Source organism: Rhagoletis zephyria, unplaced genomic scaffold, assembly GCF_001687245.7.
Source record: "Rhagoletis zephyria isolate East Lansing unplaced genomic scaffold, Rhagoletis_zephyria_1.1 Rzeph_scaffold_00164, whole genome shotgun sequence".
Lineage (NCBI taxonomy): Eukaryota > Metazoa > Arthropoda > Insecta > Diptera > Tephritidae > Rhagoletis > Rhagoletis zephyria.
The window spans coordinates 233,451-257,158 of NW_016157248.1; the positions used below are offsets into that span (position 1 = coordinate 233,451).

Consider the following 23,708-nt stretch of genomic DNA (forward strand, 5'->3'; position numbering starts at 1 on the left):
CACTCCACACAGCCAACACCCGCCCAACCATCAACCAGTGGACCAGCCACAAGCACGCAACACGGGACATCCACCCAGGACAGATGGTTCTGCAGCGTCTGCACCAACCTGATAAGGCGCAACACAACATCGGTTAGGTGCAACGCATGCAACAATTGGTGCCACCTAAAGCGCTGCTCAGGCCTAACGCACCACCGGTGCGGTGGCTTGGTATTCCAGGACTACTATAGGAACGGTGAGGCAGACCCTCTCCAAGATTCAACGTCTGGCATGTGTTTGCATTACGGGAGCAATGCGCACATGCCCGACGGCAGCGCTAGAGGTAATGCTGGAACTCGAGCCACTGCATCTCTCAATTGAACAGGCTGCAAAGCGAACCCTCCTTAACTTTGCGAGAGAGGGCTTCGGCAAAAGCAAGGTGTTATCATCTAGGAACAGGGACAAGCTAGGCACCCAGCTCCCCCTGGCTTTGTTCCCCAGGGACGATATCAACAGAGAGGTGATATTCAAGAGAAATTTCAGGACCCACACTTATAGCAAGGCGACCTGGTGTACCTCTATTATGGAGAGTCACATACAGGCGAGCACAATACAGTGGTACACGGACGGCTCTAAAACACCCGCGGGGATTGGAGCAGGCGTGTACGGCCCTAGGCTGAAGCTTTCGGTGTCCCTGGGGACTTTCCCCAGCATCTTTCAAGCGGAGGTCTATGCCATCAGTATGTGCGCTGAGATTAATATTCGCAGGAACTATAGGAATTTTTCTAGACTTCAGCAGGGATCGAACCTGCGAATTCGATGTTCAAAGTCAGAAGCGTTAACCACTGAGCTATGTACATCCCGTAAACTCTTGTTGCTAATTCATTTTCCTTATTCAACCAACTACTATCAAGTGCAGCTGATTTGCCGCTATTTAAACTTGACAGCGTAGTTGTTGTTGTAAATTCTATACATCCATTTTGCTTATTTGCTTTATTGTATAGTTTCAGGCAGGCTCTTCCTAAATTATGTATTTGTCAATGTTATTGTGGCTTGTTAACATTTTATTTTTAATATTTTTATTGAGCATTGTATCACGAAAAGGCACTAGGTATTGCAAAAAAAGCAAAATAAGGCACTAAACAAAAAGACAGAAAATACGAAGAATAATCAAAAAATACATTTATTTTAGAAATGTTTATATTACAAGTAAAAAGAGAAAAACTTTGAACTAGTTTCATTATATGAAAAATTTGTACTTTGAATCTTCGACTATTTTATCCTTTCGAGTTTCTAACTCATAAAACTTTAATCTGTATAGTTGTAGTAACATTGAACCACAAGATGCATTTTGAAGTTTTATGGCACCATTTTCATTCGGTTTTCGCGAAGAAAAGCCTTGAATATACTAAATGTGCGCTCGACGTAAGTTGATACAAGTCGAGCCCATTTAAATATGGAACGTTTGAAACGTTAATATTATCAGGAATAAGGGCGTTTTCCTCGCCCTTTACAATTTTATCCACACCCCTTATTGTCTCCCAGCCTACGTTAGCTGAGAAAACGGCTTTGAATTTTTCCAACACCAATTTGGCAAGAGGTCCCTACGCTTCTATAAGCCGCATGGGCATGTGTATATTTTTTAATCTTAAGGAAAAAAAGGCAAATATCTTAAAAAAGGCAAACAAAAGGCAGCATCAGATGTGTATATATGGAATCAGGGAAAGCTAAATCGTGGACATTCTTAATCGAATATACTCTATCTCTTTAGCAGAAAAAAGGCAATTTCCATAAAATCTGTTCCCTGCAAATAAGCAAATGGATGTATAGAATTGACAACAACAACCACGCTGTCAAGTTTAATAAGGAAAATGAATTAGGAACAAGAGTTTACGGGGTGTACATAGCTCAGTGGTTAACGTTTCTGACTTTGCACGTCGATTACGCAGGTTCGATCCCTGCTGAAGTCTAGAAAAAAGAAGTCTGATGAGGAGATGTGGTGATCTCCGAAATAGTGCTATAACTTCTACCGCTTAGACTTTGTTGCTTTTTCAATTTTTCCTAATAAACAATCGTGGTACAAAGCTCAATAAAAATATTAAAAATGAAACATTAATTTTTATTAATTTGAATCGGCATACCGACAATAAAATTTTGTATGCATACAAAGTCCATTGAATCCTCCAATAAAAAATTTTATGCTTTTTCGAAGAAAACGCGATTTTCCTTGGGGATTAGTGCTTTTTCAAATTCAAAACTTGGCAACACTGCGAAAGACGTATGCATTCCCACGACAGCCGGTTCTACGTACCGGAATGACTCGGGTTTCACCCGACCAAGGGCTGTTGTTTCGGCGATCTAACCCCGTCTAGATCGGCGATACCCATTAATCATTATCCGTCCATGGAGCAATACCTTGCAGCCGGATTGCTCCGCATCCTTCTTCTCCGGGCGGGCGTAGAGCCCAACCCCGGACCTGAAATTTACTTCTGCTGTGTTTGCCAGAATCGACTCCACCCGAACTCCACTTCGGTTAGGTGCAACTCCTGCAACGGGTGGAGTCACCTAAGAACCTGCTCTGGCCTTAGGTCTCACCGGGAGTGGACCACAAACTTTGTGGCTCCCTGTTGCTCAAGCCAAATGGCACAATCAGCCTCCACGGCTACCCACTCGCGTAATGCACGGGTGCGACCTAGCACCCGAAGAGCCTGCACGGCCCCTAGAAGCTCCCCTGAGCAACAGCAAACCTCCCAACACACCCCTCCCACACAACCTACCGGCCGGTCCCACTCGCGAGCGCGAGCCAACCAGCAGCTACTGGTTGCCCACACCATCTGCTCCGTGTGCCAGAACAGAATATACCGGAATGTGACATCAGTCAAATGCAACACATGCCTTGGCTGGTGCCACTTCCGGCTATGTTCTGGTCTACGCACCACTCGCGAGTGGACTACAAACTACAGCGCCCCTTGCTGTAGTGCACCGCCGGCGCAGACAACAACGCCCATATCGCAGCCACCTACCATCAGGCTGCAACAGCAACTGCGTCAGGCGCAACAGGCCCAAGGTAGGCCCCACACTTCTCTGACCCCCCGTATCGCGACCAGCCTCCCAAGGCACATGAACGTACTCCAACTCAACTGCAACGGACTCCAGAGCAAGATTGAGGAGATAGCAGTCTTCATGGGTCGGCACGGCATATTGATAGCTGCGGTCCAAGAAACGAAGTTGCACAGCAACTCAACTCTGTTGGGTTGCGCCGCCTACAATGTGCTCCGTAAAGATCGCGAGCGAGATAATGGTGGAGGACTAGCGTTCATTCTACACCACACAGTGCAGTATCGGCTAATCGAAGAAGACATCGACCCAAGGGACACTACCCTAGAATGTCAGGGCATAGCTGTCCGGTCAGGCGATGTCGAGCTCGAAATATTTAACGTGTACATACCCCCTGTCACCTGCTGCCCGGCTGGATATCTCCCTGACATAGGTGCGCTACTCAGAGGCGAAAACCGATTGGTAGTAGGTGACTTCAATGCGCACCACGATCTTTGGCACTCAAGCCTGGCCAATGATCGGAGGGGAAACAGTTTGGCTGAGCAGATAGACGATTCGACATTCTGCACCATGAACGACGACGCCCCCACCAGGATTGTGGGCAGCTGCAGCAGCTCGCCAGACGTAACAATTGCTAGCGCTGGTCTGATAAATAGCATATCATGGCGACCTATGCTAACGTTAGCATCAGACCATCTGCCCATAATCATCTCGATCAATAAGCCCACCGACTTTGCTCCCGCGGATCACCGAACCTACACCAACTTCAACAAAGCTGATTGGAACGGCTTCGCGGAAGTTACCGAGAGCAGCTTCGCCGCCCTCCCCACACCCACAGACGTACATGCTGGCGAACGCCAGTTCCGCAAGGTAGTCACAGCCGCAGCAGCTCGCTTCATACCGTCCGGACGCATCGCGGAAGTCCGCCCAAATTTCCCGGCTGAAGCAGCTGTACTAGCAAATGAGCGTGACCACCTACGCCAGGTCGACCCCGGGGACCCTCGCTTGAGGGAACTTAATTTGGAGATTCGGCAACTGGTAAATCAACACAAGCGGACAAAGTGGGAAGAGCACTTGAAGGCCTGTAACTTCACCTCTGGTGTGAGTAAGCTCTGGTCAACCGTGAGGTCCTTGTCCAACCCGACGAAGCGTGATGACAGAGTGGAAATTTCATTCGAAGGTCACGCCTCATCGGACCCGAAGAAATGCGCGAACTATTTCAGTCGGCAATTCACACTGCATCCTTCGGTAGACAAGGCCAAACGTCGAGTGACCAGGAGGCTGCACAAACTGCCCAAAAACAATGCACCACTTGTTTTCACCAGCGGTGAAGTGAAGGGGGTCATCGGGAAGGCGAAAGCCTCCAAAGCCATTGGACCCGACGGAATCTGTATGCTGATGTTGAAACATTTGGGGCCTGTGGGAGTAGCATACCTCACGGAGGTCCTCAATTTGTCTATGACCACTCTCATCATTCCTGATGTGTGGAAATCAGGGAGAGTGGTCCCACTGCTGAAACCGGGGAAGCCCGCCAACAGAGGAGACTCTTATCGCCCGATAACGCTCCTTTCCCCGGTCGCGAAGACACTTGAGGCCCTGCTGCTCCCATACTTCACCTGCCACCTAACCCCAGCGAAACATCAGCATGGCTTCCGTAAAGTGCACAGCACAACAACAGCACTTAACGCCATAAACACCCAGATAACTCGTGGCCTAAATCGAAACCGCCCCTGTGAGAGAACTGTCCTAGTAGCGCTGGACTTGTCAAAGGCGTTTGACACCGTCTGCCATTCCACGCTGCTAGAAGACATTGAGGCCTCCTCTCTCCCACAGGGACTGAAGCGATGGTCGGCGAATTATATGAGTGGTCGGCAATCATCAGTAATCTTCAGAGATCAAACCTCGAAACCTAGAAGAATAAAACAAGGGGTTCCACAAGGTGGTGTTCTCTCCCCCTTACTTTTTAACTTCTATATCTCGAAACTCCCCCAGCCACCTGAAGGAGTTTCCCTGATCTCCTACGCTGATGACTGTTCGATTTTGGCGTCTGGGAATGGAATTGATGACCTCTGCTCAAAAGTAAACGGCTATCTCTCCAGCCTTTCTCGCTTCTTCACTGCAAGGAGCCTAACCCTCTCCCCAACGAAATCAACGGCGACCCTCTTCACCACCTGGACGAAGGAGGTCAGGCTTGAATTAGGCATTCACGTCGACGGCACACCAATACCGACGGTGAACAACCCGAAAATTTTAGGGGTTACCTTTGATAGCCTGCTCTCTTTCTCCGCGCACACAACCGCAGTTGTCAACAAAGTACAGAGCCGCAACAAGGTCCTCAAGTCGCTCGCCGGCAGCACTTGGGGCAAAGACAAAGAAACGTTGTTGGCAACATACAAGGCAATTGGCCGGCCGGTTCTAAATTATGCTGCGCCAGTTTGGACGCCGGGGACTAGTTGGACGCAGTGGACGAAGCTACAGACTTGTCAGAACGCCGCACTCCGGACAGCGACCGGGTGCCTTCTGATGACGCCTGAGCATCACCTACACAGTGAGGCCCAAGTGCTCCCCGTAAGGGAACACAACAAGATGCTCTGTAAGCAGTTTCTTGTGGGGTGTCACAGAAGTGAACACCCCAACAGACCACTGCTGGAGGAGGAGCCTCCGCCCAGGCACGTCAGGGGGCACCTATTCATGTACAAGGACGCAGTCCAGACCTACACAGACCAACCACTGGACCCAATGACGTACAGACGAGCGATTAACGACATTCATAGGGAGTCTGTCTCCACCTACCTCGACTCCCGGCCTAGGAATGTCGTTATCGGAGCCCAATCACCACCTGTGGAAGAGACGGAGCTTCAGTTACCTAGAGAGACCCGCGTTACCCTGGCTCAGTTACGGTCTGGATATTGTAGCCGCCTAAACAGCTACCTGTCCAGACTCGACCCAAACATCCCAAATGAGTGCCCGGCATGTGGAGACTCCCCCCACGACACCAACCACCTCTTCACATGCCAGCTCAATCCGACTCAACTAACACCTCTCTCCCTTTGGTCCGACCCCATCGAAACAGCTCGTTTCCTGGGCCTACCGTTAGTTGTGCTTGACGATAATGATTAAAAGTTGACCCGAAACAGGCGGGGCTTAGTAGTGCCGCTACAACAACAACAACAACGTAGAATATTCGTCAGCAAGAAACGGCAAGTGGAGGAATACTGCGAACAGCGAGAGAATGCGTGATAGACGGCAGAACGTTGTAGAGTTGCCATGAGTGCGAGTGCAGGTATATAAGGCCGCTGCTACAGCGCACCAGAAGTTCAGATGCGAATCAGCAAGCTACAACTTCAGATGTAAAACAGAGCTCAGTTTTGTTAGCAAGTTTTTTAAAGCGTTGCGATTGCTTTAAAGAACAATAAAGGTAATTGTACTGTAATTTGGTCATCTTGAGCATTTATTTGACAATAGTTATACGAACCGAGAGGATTTTTTGGAAATCCGTCAAGTATTCAGGCATAATCATTACAAAATAAATTTTCAGTAAATATTTATGAATTCTTTAGCCTGAAGGTCCTGTACATACACAATTTAAATTCAAGACCGCATTTTTGTTTAAATTGCTTAACTTCGACAATTTTTATGTAGGTGCATTAGCTGAGGTATCAATTTATTCCAAAATAAATGTACTTTCAGATAAATACTACATATTTGGCAACTTTCATAGACATTTTTATAAGCTTTTATTTAACTTGGTCATTTTAAACTAACTTCCCGACAAGTTAGAGACTTGAAATTTTCATCATAGTTCCAATCACGATGACAATGCAATTTAATATATAAATGAATTCCCCATATGGTCCAGGGGTCTTGATTCAAAGGCGGTCAAAAAATAGTAAGATTTATGGCTAACAGAGCGTAATTTGTCAAAGAACGTAAAACCACTATAAAATTGTTAAAGCTGCTGGCGATAGTGTAGCAAAGCTATTTGTGGCAAATTCTAGATATCAACCTAGTCTAGATATGTAGTGCGATTCCCATTTTTCTTAACAACAATATTCGTATCGTTAACGATTCCGACAAGTTTCGTAGCTTTGACAGTTGTCTAACGAAATTTGTCGATAACCTAGCTACGAATATTTTGTCGTTGAGAAGCCTACCGATAAAATTGTTTCAAGTTTTTATTGAGAAAAATTAGGCCAAATTCATCGGTAAGCAAACTATTATAATAAAAAATAACTAATAAATAAAAATGTATCACATATAGATATGCTTTTTATTATTGTTCCTTTTATTTATTACACTGTGCAAGTTGAAAACATTGGCAAAGGTTTTGAAAGTTGATCTCACTTAATTGGGGCACTCTAAATTTTGTCAGATTGGCTCCAGTTTTCGAGATAACGATACTTGAACATTTGCTTCAATTTTAACTTGTTTGTAAATAAATCAGTTTTAGTGTTGTTTCTATAAAATGTTGAACATGACTATTTTTTATAGTGAAGGTTATTTATTTATTTATTTATTTAATTTATTTAATCAGCATATTTTGCAAAATAAATTTGCAAAATATAATGTCAGCACCGGACGTCTAGGTCATTGAGTGCCATTGTTGATGTCGCTTTTAGTTAGATTTGATTATTGAGGTGATGAATTTCTAATGCTTTTTCTATTACTTCGATGTTGCTATTGTTACAATCCAGGATGTTTTTAATGCTTTTATTAATCTTCGAGTTTGGGCATACTGTAAGTATGTGCTCTATCGTGAGTGTTGTTGCACAAAATGAGCAAGATGGTGGTTGAGTTCTGGTGAAGATGTGGGCAGTGTTAAAAAGGGCAGTTCCAGTCCGAAGCCTAGCTAATTTGATGCATTGACTACGTGATAGTTTTGTGTTGTAGTTGTCCCTGGAAGTTGCGGCTTCTATTTGCAGAGCCTTTGTCGTTCTTAATATGATGCTCGCATGGCATGGGACTTCTGGTATCAGGGGAAACTTAAAACATTCTTTGGCGGCTTGGTCGGCTCTTTCGTTGCCTACTATTCCAGTGTGTCCGGGGACCCACAGAAGTTTTATTGGTTGCTTTAGAGTATCCTCTGACACGAAACTGTGGGCTTCATTGCTTTTATTTGCAATTACATTGAGGGCGCTAAGGCTGTCTGAGCAGATAATTGCTTTCTTATCAAGACTTGCGGCAAAGGATATTGCGTATTTGATTGCAGTTAGTTCGGTGCAGAAAACGCTCGCATGCATTGGGAGCAAAGCTTGATGGACCACCCTGAATTGCCCGCCCCTTTCCTGAGCCACTACGGCATAAGATGGGGTGTCGCATGTTACCGATCCATCTGTAAATATTATTAATTGTTGGTCTGTATCATTGATGATCTGAAGAAAGCTTTGGACATATGCTTCTCGTGTATTTAAGATCTTTTTTGTTGAGTGTAGTGATGTATCTATCGTAATAAGATGTGTTGTATCTTTTTTGTTTTTAGACGGTTTTGCTGGAATAGGGATGTGAGCGTCATGTAGCATTTGTGTTATTCTTTTTAAACTGCATGTTTTGTGTATGGGTACACGATCGTTTACTATTCTGTCGAGAAAATTCCAGATGATATCGTGAAGTGGATGCTCATAATTGGTAATGGATTTCGCGGCTAGATTTGAGGAATTTTTAAACCGCAGACTTTGAAAATCTGTGATTCGCGCTTCTATTTTGAGCGTGGGAATGGGAGTTGTTTTAAGTAGTCCAGAAGCTGTTCTGTAGCATTTATATAGTTCGGTATTAAGTGTTTTGATATTTTTGTTGGACGTCCAGCCGTATAGTGTGATGCAGTGTTGTAAAATACCTTCAGTGAGTGTACGACAAATAGCAATTGCGGTGTCTATGTGTGGGCCTTTTCGTTTAGTGCACATGACTTTGAGTACATTGTTGACTTTCTTAAGCTTGTCTTTTAGGACATTAATATGATTGTTCCACAACATATTTTTTGAAAACTGTATTCCTAGTATTCTCAAGCTATTTTGTAAAGGTATTCTACGTCCTCGAATAAGGATTGAACTGGCATTGCAATTATTTTTCCGGCAAACATGGAGGGCTGTTGTTGCTTCAATGGGTACTGAGGCGCCTGTGTCCATGGCCCACTTATTTATATTTTCGTCCAATTTTTGCAAACTTTGCTCGACCTCTTCATGTGTTCCAGACGCAGCTGCAAAGATATTGTCTGCATATATACCTATATACGAAATACCTTGCACATTCTTTATCTGCTTTAGTAAGGAATTAGCGTAAAACGTATAAAGTACTACTGAAAGAGGCGAACCCTGTGGAATTCCGTTTTCTAGTTTCCTTTCCTTTGAAAGGTATCCGTCGACTCTGGCTGTAATCCTTCGATACGAGAGGAAGGAGAGAGAGAGCTTAAGGATATTCATCGGTAGTCCACATTTATGCATTTCTTTTATTACTTCCGTAGAAACTACTCTATCGTATGCTTTTGCCAGGTCTGCTGAAAAAACGACCGTATGTTCTCTGCTTAAGTACTTCAGTTGTCCTTCTAATGTATGTGTAAGAGTGTGTACTCCATGTTTGGGGATGAATGCATGTTGTTCTGCTTCCAGCTTATTGCTGAAGCTCCTCCATATTCTGTTGGCTAGAATTTTATCAAAAGTTTTCGCTAATGTGGGCAAGAGGGATATTGGACGGTACCCTTCAAGAGAGTTTGGATTTTTTCCGGGTTTTGGAACGGGAGTAAGGATTGCATGCTTCCATCCATGTGGGTATACTCCTGTATCTAAAATACGACTAAATAGACTGCATATACGGGATTTTAGAGTGATGGATGCGTTCTTTAACATTGAATAGGTTATTTTGTCATGGCTGGGAGTGGTTCCTTTAGAGGTTTTGAGAGCTGCCTCAAGTTCTTGGAGCGTAATATTTTGGGTTACTTGCTTCGACTGTGGCGTTTGTGGTAAATTCTCTACAATCAAGGAATTTTTTTGGTCAATGATAGTTGACTCAAACGACTCATTCGAGCTTGCTGCGCTCCAATGTGCTCCTAGGGCTTCAGCAATCTGTTCCGGGTGCTTGAGTACAGCATTGCCAGTTAGTATCTGTGGGAAACAGGAGAAACGTTGACATTTGATCTTTTTGATCTTATGCCAAAGGTGCTTTGGATCGAGTGTGGGATTAATCGAGTTTAGAAACCGATTCCATGAATCTTGTTTGGCTTGTTTACATGCTCTTCGTACCGCCGCACATGATTTCCGAAATTCTACGCTATTGTGAGCTGTTTGGTTCTTTTTAAACTGTTTCCATCTCTCGTTTTTGACTTTAATAAGATTTGCAATCTGACTGTTGAACCAGACGGGGCTATTGTGCTTAGGTGCTGAAAAGGTGGTGGGCATGGATTCGTTTGCCGCTTTCCTCAAAACTTTTTTTATTTGGGCGGCTTCTCTGTTGATGTTAACTGATGTAGTGAAATTTTGTGAGTAGACGTTAGTTTTATTTGTAAATAGATGCCAATTTGCCTTGTTAGTATTAAACCTGGGGTTGATTCTGCTGTTGATGTTCAGCATGTTGTTGAAAATTAGGATTGGAAAATGATCGCTAGACCCTGACGGAGGAAGACAATTCCATGTCAGAACCGGAGCTATACCTCCGCATGCCATTGAGACGTCGACGTTTGTTAAAGTATTTCTCGTGTTTAGCAGTGTGGGAGATCCGTCGTTGAGAATTACAAATTGTTTATCGTTTGCAAAGTCTTCCCATAATTTTCCGTTCTGATTTGTTTTCTTTGCACCCCACAATGCGTTATGTGCGTTTAAGTCACCACCCAGTAAATGATATCCGTTATGGTAGGTGTGTATGTCGTCCAGGTGTTGAGCTGTTAAATATAAGTCTATCTCGCGGTATATGTTGGTTATGTGCAGGTCTTTTAACGCGTGTATGGTGATTGATTGAAAGAGAAGATTATTGTTAGATATTTTGTAATTAGAAGTATTCAAAGTCTCCTTTACGAGGATTGCAATACCCGCTTTGGAATATGAGTACGTTTTGTTGAAGTGATACACTTTATAATGTGGAAGATGTAAGAGGTGTTTATTTTTTTCTATTATGTGGGTTTCTTGTAACATAATAATGTCGGGTTTATGTTTGGTTACGAGTAGCTCTAGTCCGAACTTATTGTTTAGAAATCCCGGTATATTCCATTGAAGAATTACGAGACTGATACCTAAATCCATAATTATTGTTATTATTTTTTTAAATTATTTTATTTTTATTGTTAGTTGTCTATAATTTAGGCTCTTCTTCGGAGTCCGAGACAGACATAAAATATTTGTCTGCTGATAGAAGTTGCTGAGTTATATTGCTGAGTGGAGATGCGCTAGTGTTGGTTTGTGTGTTGATTGGTGCTTTGCTGAAGTGTGGTAGTATACATTCAAGTGAAGGGTTCGTTGTTGTTTTCTTAATGCTGTTGTTTGCATTTTGGTTCGTATTGTTAGTAACTTGGGTAGTTGTCCTTTGAATAGCGGTGACGTTGTCGGTTTTGCTTTTGTTTGGAGACGTATGAGTTTTTGGTATTTTGGTCGTATTGGTTTTTGTTGGTGAAGCAGATCGTTTGGATGTTGTTATTGTTGGTGTATTTGATTTGTTAGTTTCTGATCGGCAGATGTTGGAATATGTTTCTTGAGGTTTTTGTACATGATTTAAACGTTCGCTATATTTGCGGCGGGCTTCGCCCATCGAGCACTTTTCGATTGTTTTTATTTTTAAGATTTCTTTGGTTTGCTTATATCTAGGGCAGTCTCTGTCCGAAGAGAAGTGATCTTCGCCACAGTTTGCGCACTGTTTACGTGTACATTCTGTTGGGGAATGGGGTGGTAAGTTGCATCCATCGCATGTGCTGGGGTTGGTGCATCGGGTTTTTGTGTGGCCAAGAAGTTGGCAATTCTTGCAGCGCATCGGGTTCGGGTAGTAAGGGGAAACTTTTACCTTGTACCATGCTATGTCCAGAGTTTTTGGAAGATGGTATAAGTCGAAATTGACTGCCATTTTTCCAGTGGGCATTGTTTTGCCATCGAGTGTGCGAGTGAATTTGTAAATGCCTGATACTCCCTGACTTTTTAATTCTTCGACGATCTCTTCTTCTTTTACGAAGTTGAGACATGGGGCATAAATCATACCTTTTACCGTGTTAAGGTTTTCTTGCAACTTGACCGTGATAGGGCACACGTTTGATAGAGTTTTAGTTTTCAGAAATTTATCCGCTATTTTCGAATTTCGTGCTAAGACAAGTAAAGAGCCGTCTTTTAGTTGTTTGATGCTATCTATTTGGGTTGATATCGCATCAATACCCTTTTTTATTATAAACGGGGAAAGTTTTGCTAATTGGTTGTTAGTTGATGATATTGTCAAGTATTTTGGTTGGTTGATTGCTGTTTGTTTTTGGTGTAATGTAGGGAAAATGTGGGTGTCGTATGTATCCATTTCGCTAAGCATTGAGAAGCGATTTGTTGTTTTGTCCGGTGGTTCAGGTGTTGGTCGCATTTTATGTGTGTATATATGTGAATGTAGCGGTTTTTTGTATAGGACGATGCACTTGTTTGTTACTACGAAAGTGTAATAAAACGGAGGAGTGAACACTGTGTATGATTGTTGTTTGTATTATTTATTCGCAACTGACAATGGCACTTGCTAACACGTCCGAACCGGTTGATAGTTAGTCGTTGACTGAATGAAAACATGATAGTGAAGGTTATATTCAAAAATAGTCACGTGAAAAAGTTTGGTAAAATGACTTTAACGGACTTTGTTGGAGTTATTTATAAAAAAAAAAACTTTAAATTTAAGGAAATTTTCAAGTACCCTTACGTCGAAAACTAGAGCCAAAGCTGAATTTTTAGACGTGGAAAGCATAATGTCAAAATGATGTGTTTGTTGTAATTCATACTGTAATTGTGCGTAAATTTGTAATTTTTTACTTATATACGGCTTATACCCCCTTATTAAATTCGCCTTGCACCAGGCCATTATTGCCAAATAAGCAGCCCAGCATCCTATGGTACTGCTCCGTAGTAGCTCCTGCTCTTCTTTTTTTCATATTGTATTCACAAACAACAATCCCGACACAATAATATGCGCAACAATAGGAGTGTTCGCTATGCAACTGCCAGTAAGAATTAGCCAGTAACAAAATTCAGAGAATAAGGTACCTTACTCTCCCAAAGAGAGAAACTTACTAAGTTTTGCGCGAACAGGAATTAGCAAACATTTGCAAGCTTCACTGCCAGCCGGCGTCCACGGTTGCATTTCGAGCTTAATAAATTTTTTTAATTATTTCAGGTGGAAACCAAAACGGGACCTATACGTGTTTTTCTTCTTATTCTGACTTTCCTTATCATATGCTTCAATTTCTTTGTGGAAGTCACTGTCGGATTTCCTTTATCGACAGTGGTGTCGACTGCGTTCCGATTATGAATACAGCTTATTCAGCCGAGTACCTTTCAAATGGTTGGAATTAATTAAATAAATTGAATAAACGAATATTTACATACTTCTTTCATTAGTAAATCGCAACAAGATTGTTCATTTTTAATTTTAACGAAATTTTTGATTCAAATTAATGTTGACAAAAATGCATCCGTGTGCCACAATCCTGCTTGCCAATTCTTACTGGCAAAAATTTTCCCAGCACGAATTTGCAACTTCCCCTCCAAATGAAATGTCAAAATTGTGCTCTCTCCTTGCAAGTTTTACTGGGTTTTTGGCAAAACGAACACTATTTGGTAACAATTGGTACCAACTTGCACAAATTTTTTGCATAGCGAACACTCCTAATAACAAGTATCTTTTAAATATTGAGTGGCAAACGTCAATATTGCCATATTTGGCTTTGTAATTAACGACAATCGTCGTAAACTTCTTTATCGACATGTCTAACGAATTCTGTCGTTAAGTGTGTTTTTGAGAATAGCCTATTCGCTACTGCAAGCTACAAACGTCGTTCATTATCAATAACGAATATCGGTCGTTAAGAAAAATGGGAATCGCACTACTGAACCTCGTTGTAGGAATTAGAAGACTCCAGATGTCTCCCCGCCAGAAGAAGTTAAATATTGCGCCTAAATACATATATGCCATTTACATATGCTACAGCGGAAATGGACGACACGCCATTTCTTTAAATGAAATTAGCTGCTGCTATATGTACATATGTATGTTTATACAAAACGTAAGCAAACATTTTGCTTGCATAATCTTCTGTTCTCTATCATTGGAAGTTGAATTATTTTAATATCTATTGCAAAATTTTGTACCTAAAATAAAATAACACTTTTTAATATACAACGCTTTTATAAATGGACTAAAAATTAGAAAATAAAATAATTTAAACAAAATATTTTTTAAAAACAAGGTTTTATTTAACATGTACAATCAAAGGAATAAAATAAAGTAGTGTAACAAAAGATTTTTTAGCAAGAAAATTTTGTCAAAACTGCACTAAAATGAATAAAATAAAATAAGTTAAGGTCTCGTTAAAGTTACTAAAAGCCCTTTAGTGAAAGGAGTTATTCAAACTCTAATGAAATTTACTAACAATTTGTACTAATTTACTTCGTTTTTAAAAATGCTTGTCGGCGAATTCAGCATACATGCATAATTGGTTAGGTATATGTATGTATGCAGATATGTAAATGCCGGTTTGCGATTCGCGCGACAAGCTTTTTTAAAATCGAAGTAAATTAGTACAAATTGTTAGTAATTTTCATTAGAGTTTGAATAACTCCTTTCACTAAATGGCTTTTAGTAACTTTAACGAGACCTTAACTTATTTTATTTTATTCATTTTAGTGCAGTTTTGACAAAATTTTCTTGCTAAAAAATCTTTTGTTACACTACTTTATTTTATTCCTTTGATTGTACATGTTAAATAAAAGCTTGTTTTTAAAAAGTATTTTTTTACATTATTTTATTGAAATCAGCGATGGTCAAAGTCGAAAAAATTAAGAAAAATAGGGGTTTGTTACATTTTACCCGATAAAAACTCCCAACAAGCTAAGTCTAGCAATATATTTTTATCATATATGTAATACTTCTATATTGGCAGTAAGCTAACTTCTCAATGTGTAAGCATTCCGAAATCAAAGCGAGACAGTCTAGTACAATTTTTGTCAATGTATTGTGTACTTGAGTGCCGTTTTTGTATATGTGTTGTGTACATGTTTATTTATAAACGTATGTGTTCCTTTTCTTTCGTACGTGTTTATTGATATATCTGTACTGTAGTGTTTTCGGACGGTACTAGCTCTTACTGCCAATATAGGAGTATTACATATATGATTTTTATACATCTGTGGTCATAAGCAATTACCGCCTAAGTCGACTTAAGAAAGAATTGAGTTATATATGCTATCGTTTTCTGCAACTACTGTTCCATATGTATGTGAAACTCCCATCTCGATAGCTAGGCTATTTAAAAAGTTATAGATACAAAGGTTAACATTACAATCCAAATCTTTAAAGCGTTTTTTCTCGAATTCAGGTTTTTCGACTTAGGCGATTATTGCTTATGACCACAGACATAATTTTAAAGGTCTATAAATCTTTTTACAAAACAAAGTAAAGTGAAACCCGCTTAAGAACCCCCTCGCTTAAGTACCTAACCCGCTTAAGTTCTCAACATTTTTGGGCACCGTGAATTTTTTAATGTAATCGGGAAAATCCCTCACCTAGGTACGCTACCCAACCTACCTAAGTCCTAAATTTTCTGTATTCCAGTTACAATTTTAGATATAATTTTCCCCTTTTAAGTGCTCTTTTAAAATTTCTTCAAATATTTACGTATTTTGAAATTCAGTGGCAGCGCTGCACACCTTCGGAAAAAAATTCTAAAAAATCAACGCTAATTTTTATCCACTTGAAACTTGCACAATATACAAATAAAATATTTAACAGTTTTGAGAAACAAGTTTGAAGTTTTGAAAATTGTTTCTTCACTGTTCTGCAAAATTTTAAGCTATTTTTAAGCTTTTATGGTATTTGTTAGGGAATGAAAAAAGAAAAAAAAATCTTAAAAATTAACAAACAAACATAAGTGGCAAACAATATCATTTTGAATTTGAAATGATAGGCTTTTTTAAGTACCCAAACCTGCCTAAGTACCTCAAAATGCTGACATTTTCGTGAAGTACTTAAGCGGGTTTTACTGCAAAATAGTGAATCTGTTAGATAGAAAAGTGCATCCTGTACGAACATAACGGTTGTTTTTAAATAAAATAAAAATTGAGGGTTCAGGAACTATAAGAATCCTATTTTCATGTTGTACTCGACCCGACCTACAACCTACTCTACGTTTTGTTTCGGGTATATTTCGCGATTTTTTTTTTTTGCAGCGCCGTGATATAAATTTAGTAATTTTATACAAAATGTAGCTTTTATGTGTGTGTAGTGTTAAAATTTATTCATTTATAAACAGTATCTCATCGATATCCTCTTTGTGTATTCTTACTTGCACTCAAGCAAATGTACTTGAATATACATGACTGACATATTTTTATTTTTTCCATTTCTAGGTGCTCTCCCATTAGATTTGAGTATGGTAATCAGAATGCAATAATTTCCAGCAGATTCGTGTGCGGTATCGTGTGTTTGAGAGTACAAATCGAGAAAGCACCAGTGATTTCCACCACGTGTACATGTTCACGAGCTGCAGTAGCGCCTCTGCCTTAGGTTTGCCCGAAAACACAAACCAACAAATCGCAACGAAAATTATAATTGAATGCACAAAAACTAGAGCGAGGAGATCGAATATCAGATGCACTATTAGCATAAACGTGATTGCACAGAAAAGTAGAAATATATATGGGCTCTTGATCTGGATTTCTTTTGAAATACAAAAAACATTACAAAAGTTTTGAAGAGAATTTGCAAGCGAGTTTACTGCCGAAACGTCGGGAACACCTCCAACTCAAAAAACATCAGCACCTGTTGCTGCTGCAGGTTCGCCAGCAGTTGGCCGTCGTTCTAATAAGGTGTTAACAGTGGCAGCAACGGCGGCGTCACCTGCTGCTAAAAACACGGCAACAACGACAACAACGGCGGTCCCATCATCATCAGGTTGTGGAGCAGGCACTGGTGCTGGTGCGGGGACAGAAACTGGTGGCACAGGTGGCGGTGGTATCGGTGGTGCACGTAGTCGTGGTGGGCGGCGGAGTCATAGCACTATTCCGCAGCAGCATACTATTAGCAATACCAGAAGCGTTCACAATATTAAGACTAGTGCGAGCCGCAAAAGCAACATTCGCAGTTCTTCGTCCAATAGCACAATGGCATCGTCCAATCACCGCGGCGGCGGCGGTGTTGGCGGTAGTTCGGGCCTACAAATTGGCTCGGCGTGGTTTCAACGCAAAATCAATTTACGACCACAGCATAGAGGTGTTCATTTAGTCACAGAGGAGATACTCCGACAAATGCCCGAATTGGGACAGTTTTCAGTGGGATTGTGTCATGTGCAGAGTAAGTACATATGGGTTATTCCTCGTGTAAGTGAACCACTGTCTCCAATTATAATGTTACTTGTTGTTGTTGTAGCGGCTTAGCCCTACATAGATCGGCTTGTCCATCAACAACAACAAAGTTACTTTTTTCACACGTACGGCTTTATAAATTAATCCTCAATTTATAAAATTTCTGAGAAAAAAATTAGTTTTACTTTTTTATTACACTATATGCACTAGGAATGTTAGTCCCGGGATCCCGGGATCCCGGACTTTTTAAGGTCTCCAAAATCCCGGGATTCTTGGCAAGTAATCCCGGGAATCTTGGCAAGTAATCCCGGGATTTTCGGGATTTGTAATTTGCACTGATGGCAATAATAGAATCTCCTTTTTTTGACCAGCATTGGCTATATTTATTTATTTTATTTAATAATTAATATTGTTTTATAAATGTCTAGCTAATTGTACATATAACACCGCGCGATAGTAAATTTTAATCACAAATATCAATATATTCGCGAAACCATGGGTCAAATATAGTAAAATTGCGTTTTTAGTTATTCACTCTGACGTCAGTAATTCAAAAATGATTTAAAAAATTCAGAGAAATTTGCTTAGAGAAGTATGGGTATAAAATTTTTTAATATGTATATTTATTTATTTATTTATTTATTTATTTAAACGCCAATCGGCTTTGTACATAACTAAATTATTGACTAAAAAAGTAATAACAAACGTGTGTGGTTGGTCGCTTTAACAGAAAAAAAATAATGAGGAAATCCTGTAGAATTTAAACATATTCAAGTTTCTAGTGCAAAAGGGCTGGTAGAAATTGAAATTAAAATTTTTTAAATTCTAAAGAAATTTCCTATTGCATTTCTTATTGCATTGAATTTTTTAATAATTTTTGGAATTAGTCATATCTTTGAAATTACAAAGTCCTTTAAAATAAATCCTACGGTCAGAAAGAAAAAATAAAAACGCTACTTTAAATAAAAAAGTAGGTTTCAAACCATGGTACAATAATTACCGGTATTGTCTTCCTAGAGAGTTTTGACGCAGTTCAATGTTGATTATTTTACTTTTATTTGGCTTTGCTTTTTGTTTTCGCTCAGTTTAATTTTTATAATTTTTCAAAACAAAAGAAAAAACTTTTGAAATTAAGTGAGCTATACAAATTTTGAATTTATTTACAAGCAAATGTTTTTTTCCGGCTTTTGAAAATTGAATAAGTTCTCTGTAAGATGGTTTGTTAAAAAACATACATAAACATATATGGTATATGGGGTATGGAAAAAGGGATATTTCCAGCAGTAAACGTTTTAGTGTGGGCAACAATGACATTTTTTAAATAAGTCAGATCGGAATATGCGCTCTCTGGGAAGACAATACCTGTAATTATTGTACCATGGTTTCAAACCCATTTATTTGTTATTTATTTCATGGTAGAACAGCTTCTCAAACAATATTGAATAAATTTTTTCGATTCAAGTTGTTGAAAAGTAATGCATATTTAAATCCCGGGACTAATCACATGATCCCGGGATTGCGACAACGCCATCCCGAAAATCCCGGGATCGGAAAAATCCGAAAAATTAACATCCCTAATAGGTACATTAGCGCAGTCAATCTGGCATTTGAGATGGTAAATGGTCTGCGCTGTATGAATCTGATACCAAAATGTTCAGATAATTACCCTGAACAACAATTTATTTCATGACCAATATTTGGAATTAATTACACTGGATCACAAATTAGTGTTTTTTGTTGTTGTTTTTTGTTCTACGAATGTCCCTACCCATTCTCCATGTAGAATCGTCCGCTGATTCCGAAAATCTTGTCTATGGACAAGTTTTTGAGATATTTTCAATTTACCGTTATTCAGCTTAAAACAAAAAGGGGTTCCAATTAACCACGAACTAATTTAACAATATTAATACCAATTACGGAAAATGAAAGCTAACAAAATTCACAATAATCCATATGTACATCACTTTTCAATAGGTCTGATATTTCCTGACAAATAAATTAAAAATTCCAGATTTTTTTGTTTTTTGATGAAAAAACAAAAAAGTTATCAATCTTTAACAGGAGAAAAATTTTCAAATAACAGATTCTGTGTAAATTCTTTTGCAACTGTGTTAAAGCCTGTTCAGTTACAAAAAAAATCAAGCTACTAATGAAGAAAATCCACGGATAAATAACGAAGTAATGAGAGGTGAAATGAAAACGTGCAAAGATTTTTTGTATGAAAAATAATCACAAAAGAATGTTACTCATATGCCATGTACACCTGAGTAACTCTTTTTGTTGTGTTAATATTTCATACAAAAAACCTGCGCATTTTCATTTTACCACTCATTTATTTCTTATTTATCCATCGATTTTCTTCATTGGTAGCTTCATTCTTTTGTAAAGGGACGTGAATTCATATAAAATAAAAAAAATTACAAAAAACCCGTTATTTTTTTATTTTTCCCCTGCTAAAGTTTGAACCTGTTAAAAAAAAAAAATCTGGAGTGATTTATTAATTTCTCAGAAACTATCGGGCCTATCGAAAAGTGGTGTATATACAGTTTATGGAGAATTTTGTGGGCTTTCATTTACCGTATTCGTATTACGATTGTTAAATTGGGTCGTAAGATATACGTGATTATGTGGAACTATTCTTTGTTTTAAGCTGAATAACGGCAAACTGAAAATATCTCGAAAACTTAGAATAAAAAATTAACTCCATTTTCGGAATCAACGGGCAATTCTACATAGGAATTGCATAGTGGCATTCATCCAACATTTTTGCTGTAAACCAGTGTTGTTTATGAAAATATAGTTTATTCTATAACACCGTGCGACAGTCAATTTTACACACGAAAAAATCAATATATTCACAAAACTGGGGGCAAAATATAGTAAAACTGCGTTTTTAGTTTTTCTCTCTGACGTCAGGATTTTTTTTAAAAGGACTTTGAAATCTCTAGAATGTGATTAAATAAAAAAATTATTCAAAAGATACGGTGCATTGTAGAATAACAATATGGGTATCAATTAAAAGGAAAAATTCTGTAGAATAGAAAAAAAGTTTAATTTTTGGGTGCACCAGGACGAATAAGTATTGAAAATGTTCTTTTAAACTTTATCCTTGAATATCCTTGGAAATTTCCAATATTTATTTTTGAAAAAAATATATGTCAAGGGCTAATATGTTAACTACCACATTCTCGAATTTCGTCCTTCTATCTTTATTAGTTTTAGGTAAAAAACATTTTACACTTCTCTTAATAAGATATTCATAGTTACAATATTCATAAATGAAGATACTGGAATCATTATGGAACCATATATGCGCTCTAAAAGAACAAACTGAACTTATGATGTACGGTTTAAGTACTTTAATTGTTTTGTATACAAGGGCATAGCCAGCCTTTCACTTAGGCGGCCCGGAGTTTATACAGAGGAAAAAAATGTTTTTAATTAAATTTTTTTTGTGTATATATGTAAATAGAAATTTTTATAAGTATAAGTTTTCTGGTATCCTTTACAACGATATACAAATATGCATACCAGAAGAAAGGAGGTTTCATCGCCTTTACAACGATATCAATTTTTTAAAAATCGGTTTCTAATTTTTTGTTTAAATATTTTTTTTATAAAAGAAGGTATTTTTTCCTTTTAAGTGTTTTTTTCTCAAATTTTTATAAACGAAGTATACAAATACGCTTATCAGAAGAAAGGAGGTTTGATTGCGTTTAAACGATATTAATTTTTAAAAAATCGGTTAGTATTTTTTTTGGTTTAAAAAATTAAAAAAAAATGTATTTTTTCCTCTTAAATGTTTTTTCTTAAATTTTTACATACGAAGTATACAAATATGCATATCACAAGAAAGGGGTTTAATCACGTTTACAACGATACCAATTTTTTAAAAATCAGTTCAAAATTGTTTGAAATATAAGGTTTTTAATTTTTCGAAGACCTGTAATATAAGTTTGCACAAAATAAGGTTATATACCATTTAAATAAGAGCAATAGGCGGACTACGTCTATATTTTTAGTTTTTTAGTTATTTACATATAATAATAAAAAATAATTTTTCATCAAAGGCCCTATTTCGAACTTCGAAGGCCCATTTCTCGATTTAGGAGGCTAACTTCGAAAAACGGAGAAATTACTTTTTTACCTATGACTCAATCTCTTAAAAAAGTTGGTTTGGTCCAATACCCAGCCGAGTGCTGTACAGTGTAATGATTCCAGTATCCTCATTTATGTATATTGTAACTATCAATATCTTATAAGAGAAGTGTACATTTTTTGTTATCTAAAACTAATAAAGGTAGAAGGACGAAATTCGAGGATGTGGTAGTTTACATATTAGTCATTGATATATATATATATTTTTTAAATAAATATTGGAAATTTCCAAGGATAAAGTTTTAAAGGGACATTTTCAACACTTATTCGTCCTAGTGCACCAAAAAATTATTATTAATTTTTTAGTTCTACAGAATTGTTCCTTTTAATTGATACCCATATTTTTACTCTACAATGCACCAAATCTTTTAAATAATTTTTTTATTCAATCATATCCCAGAAATTTCAAAGTCCTTTAAAAAAATCCTGACGTCGGAGAGAAAAATTAAAAACGCAGTTATACTATATTTGGCTCCTAGTTTTGTGAATATATTGATTTTTTCGTATTTTAAAAATTTTTTTGGTTTTTGTCGCACGGTGTAATATAAGCCATATAAATCAAAGTTTCACAGTTTATATAAAGTTCACAAAAATTAAAAAAAACTTTCTTCAAATTTTTCAACTTTTCGAGTATGCATTTGTGTAGCCCTGTCAATTTTAGTAAAACAAAGGGCAAGTTTCAAGTCGCTAAAAATTACCGTTTATTTTTTAGAATTTTTTTGTCGCAATTGCTTCCATGTAATGAAGAAACACAATTTACTTTTATATGGAAGAAACCCGCAACACCCTCCATTCGAGGTTAGCTTTCCTGGCCAACTTATCCGCGACGTGATTGCCTGCAATATCAATATAGCCTGGTACCCAAATTAGTCTGAGAATTTCAACAGACATTCGACTGCATCCTTAATGTTAGCTCTACCTGGAAGACCCAAGAAGCGTGCAGCGTCTATCGGGTCTGTCCACAGGGACAGAGGCCTTAGTTGTGTGGGGTTATCCTGGCATACGAAGAGGTGTTTCGAGTCGCGGGGTGTCTCCGAATGCCAGACACTCATTTGGCACATCTGCATCTAATCTGCTCAGGTATGAGTTTAACATGCTGCAGTAGCCAGAGCGAAGTTGGGTTTTGTGGTTCTTGTCTCCCGAGGCAGACGAAGCTCCGTCTCGTCGATGTCAGGTGGTTGTGTGCCAAGAACGGCATTCACAGGTCCGGAGTCTACATTACTCGAGACTGGCTCCCTGTGAGTGACGCTCAGGGCCTGTCAGTAAGCTGATGGGTCCAGATGTTGTTTTATGAACCTCTAGACTTCGTCCGTCAGTTCATATAGATGCCTTCTGACGTGCCTTGGCGAGGGCTCCTCTGCAAGCAAGTGTCTGTTCGGGTGTCCACGTCTGTAGCTCCCTACTAGGAATTGCTTGCAGAGCAAAGGTGTTGTGCTCCTTTATGGATTGCCTTTGGGCTATGCGTTACATCTCAAATTTTACCACTACCGAAACCAAAGATGTATACACAGCAATAATTCAACGAAATTCTGATTCATAAGTGTAGTGTTAATACTATTTACTATTGTACTTTGTTCATTTTTGTACTTTGTTCATTTTTGTACTTTGTTATTTTTGAAATTATTGAATTAAGTTCTTTTTCAATTTATGTAAATCAAAAAGAAAATTTTTGATTACTTCAGAATTTTTTCTTCTTTGAAATAAAAAGTACGCTAAATTAAAATTAAGTTTATATAAAAATAAAATTTTTAAATACGCTACAATTGGCGATCCTGCCAGGAGGAATATAAGAAATTACATTAAGCTGATATATTGATTTTGTACACTTGGTTTGTTGCTCCGCGGTACTAGTCCACAGATGATGAGATGTTACACCAAAATGTTGAAGTGCAATGCGTCGCAATAGTCAGCAGTGAAAAAGAGTAGCACCATTGCGAGCAGCTGGCATATTCCAACACGCACTACTACCACCACCGTTATCACCACAACTTGAATCACAGCAGC

At 38.7% G+C, this 23,708-nt stretch overlaps 2 protein-coding genes across 2 annotated transcripts in view; one reads left to right on the forward strand and one right to left on the reverse strand.

Moving 5' to 3' along the window:
- LOC108355563 (UPF0047 protein YjbQ) overlaps positions 1–23,708 on the forward strand; it is a 58,895-nt gene that overhangs the window by 8,837 nt on the left and 26,350 nt on the right. Inside the window, exon 2 of the mRNA XM_017606719.1 lies at positions 16,593–17,535. Within this exon, the coding sequence (XP_017462208.1) occupies positions 17,346–17,535 (190 nt within the window). The 5' untranslated portion in view covers positions 16,593–17,345. The remainder of the gene's footprint in view (positions 1–16,592; positions 17,536–23,708) is intronic.
- On the reverse strand, positions 11,311–12,567 carry LOC108355535 (uncharacterized). The gene has a single exon (XM_017606696.1). It carries the CDS (start codon positions 12,565–12,567, stop codon positions 11,311–11,313), a length of 1,257 nt encoding a protein of 418 aa, XP_017462185.1.

Coding starts and splice junctions, on each gene's coding strand:
- LOC108355535 (XM_017606696.1), bottom strand. CDS start 12,567: ATGCGACCAACACCTGAACCACCGGACAAAACAACAAATCGCTTCTCA.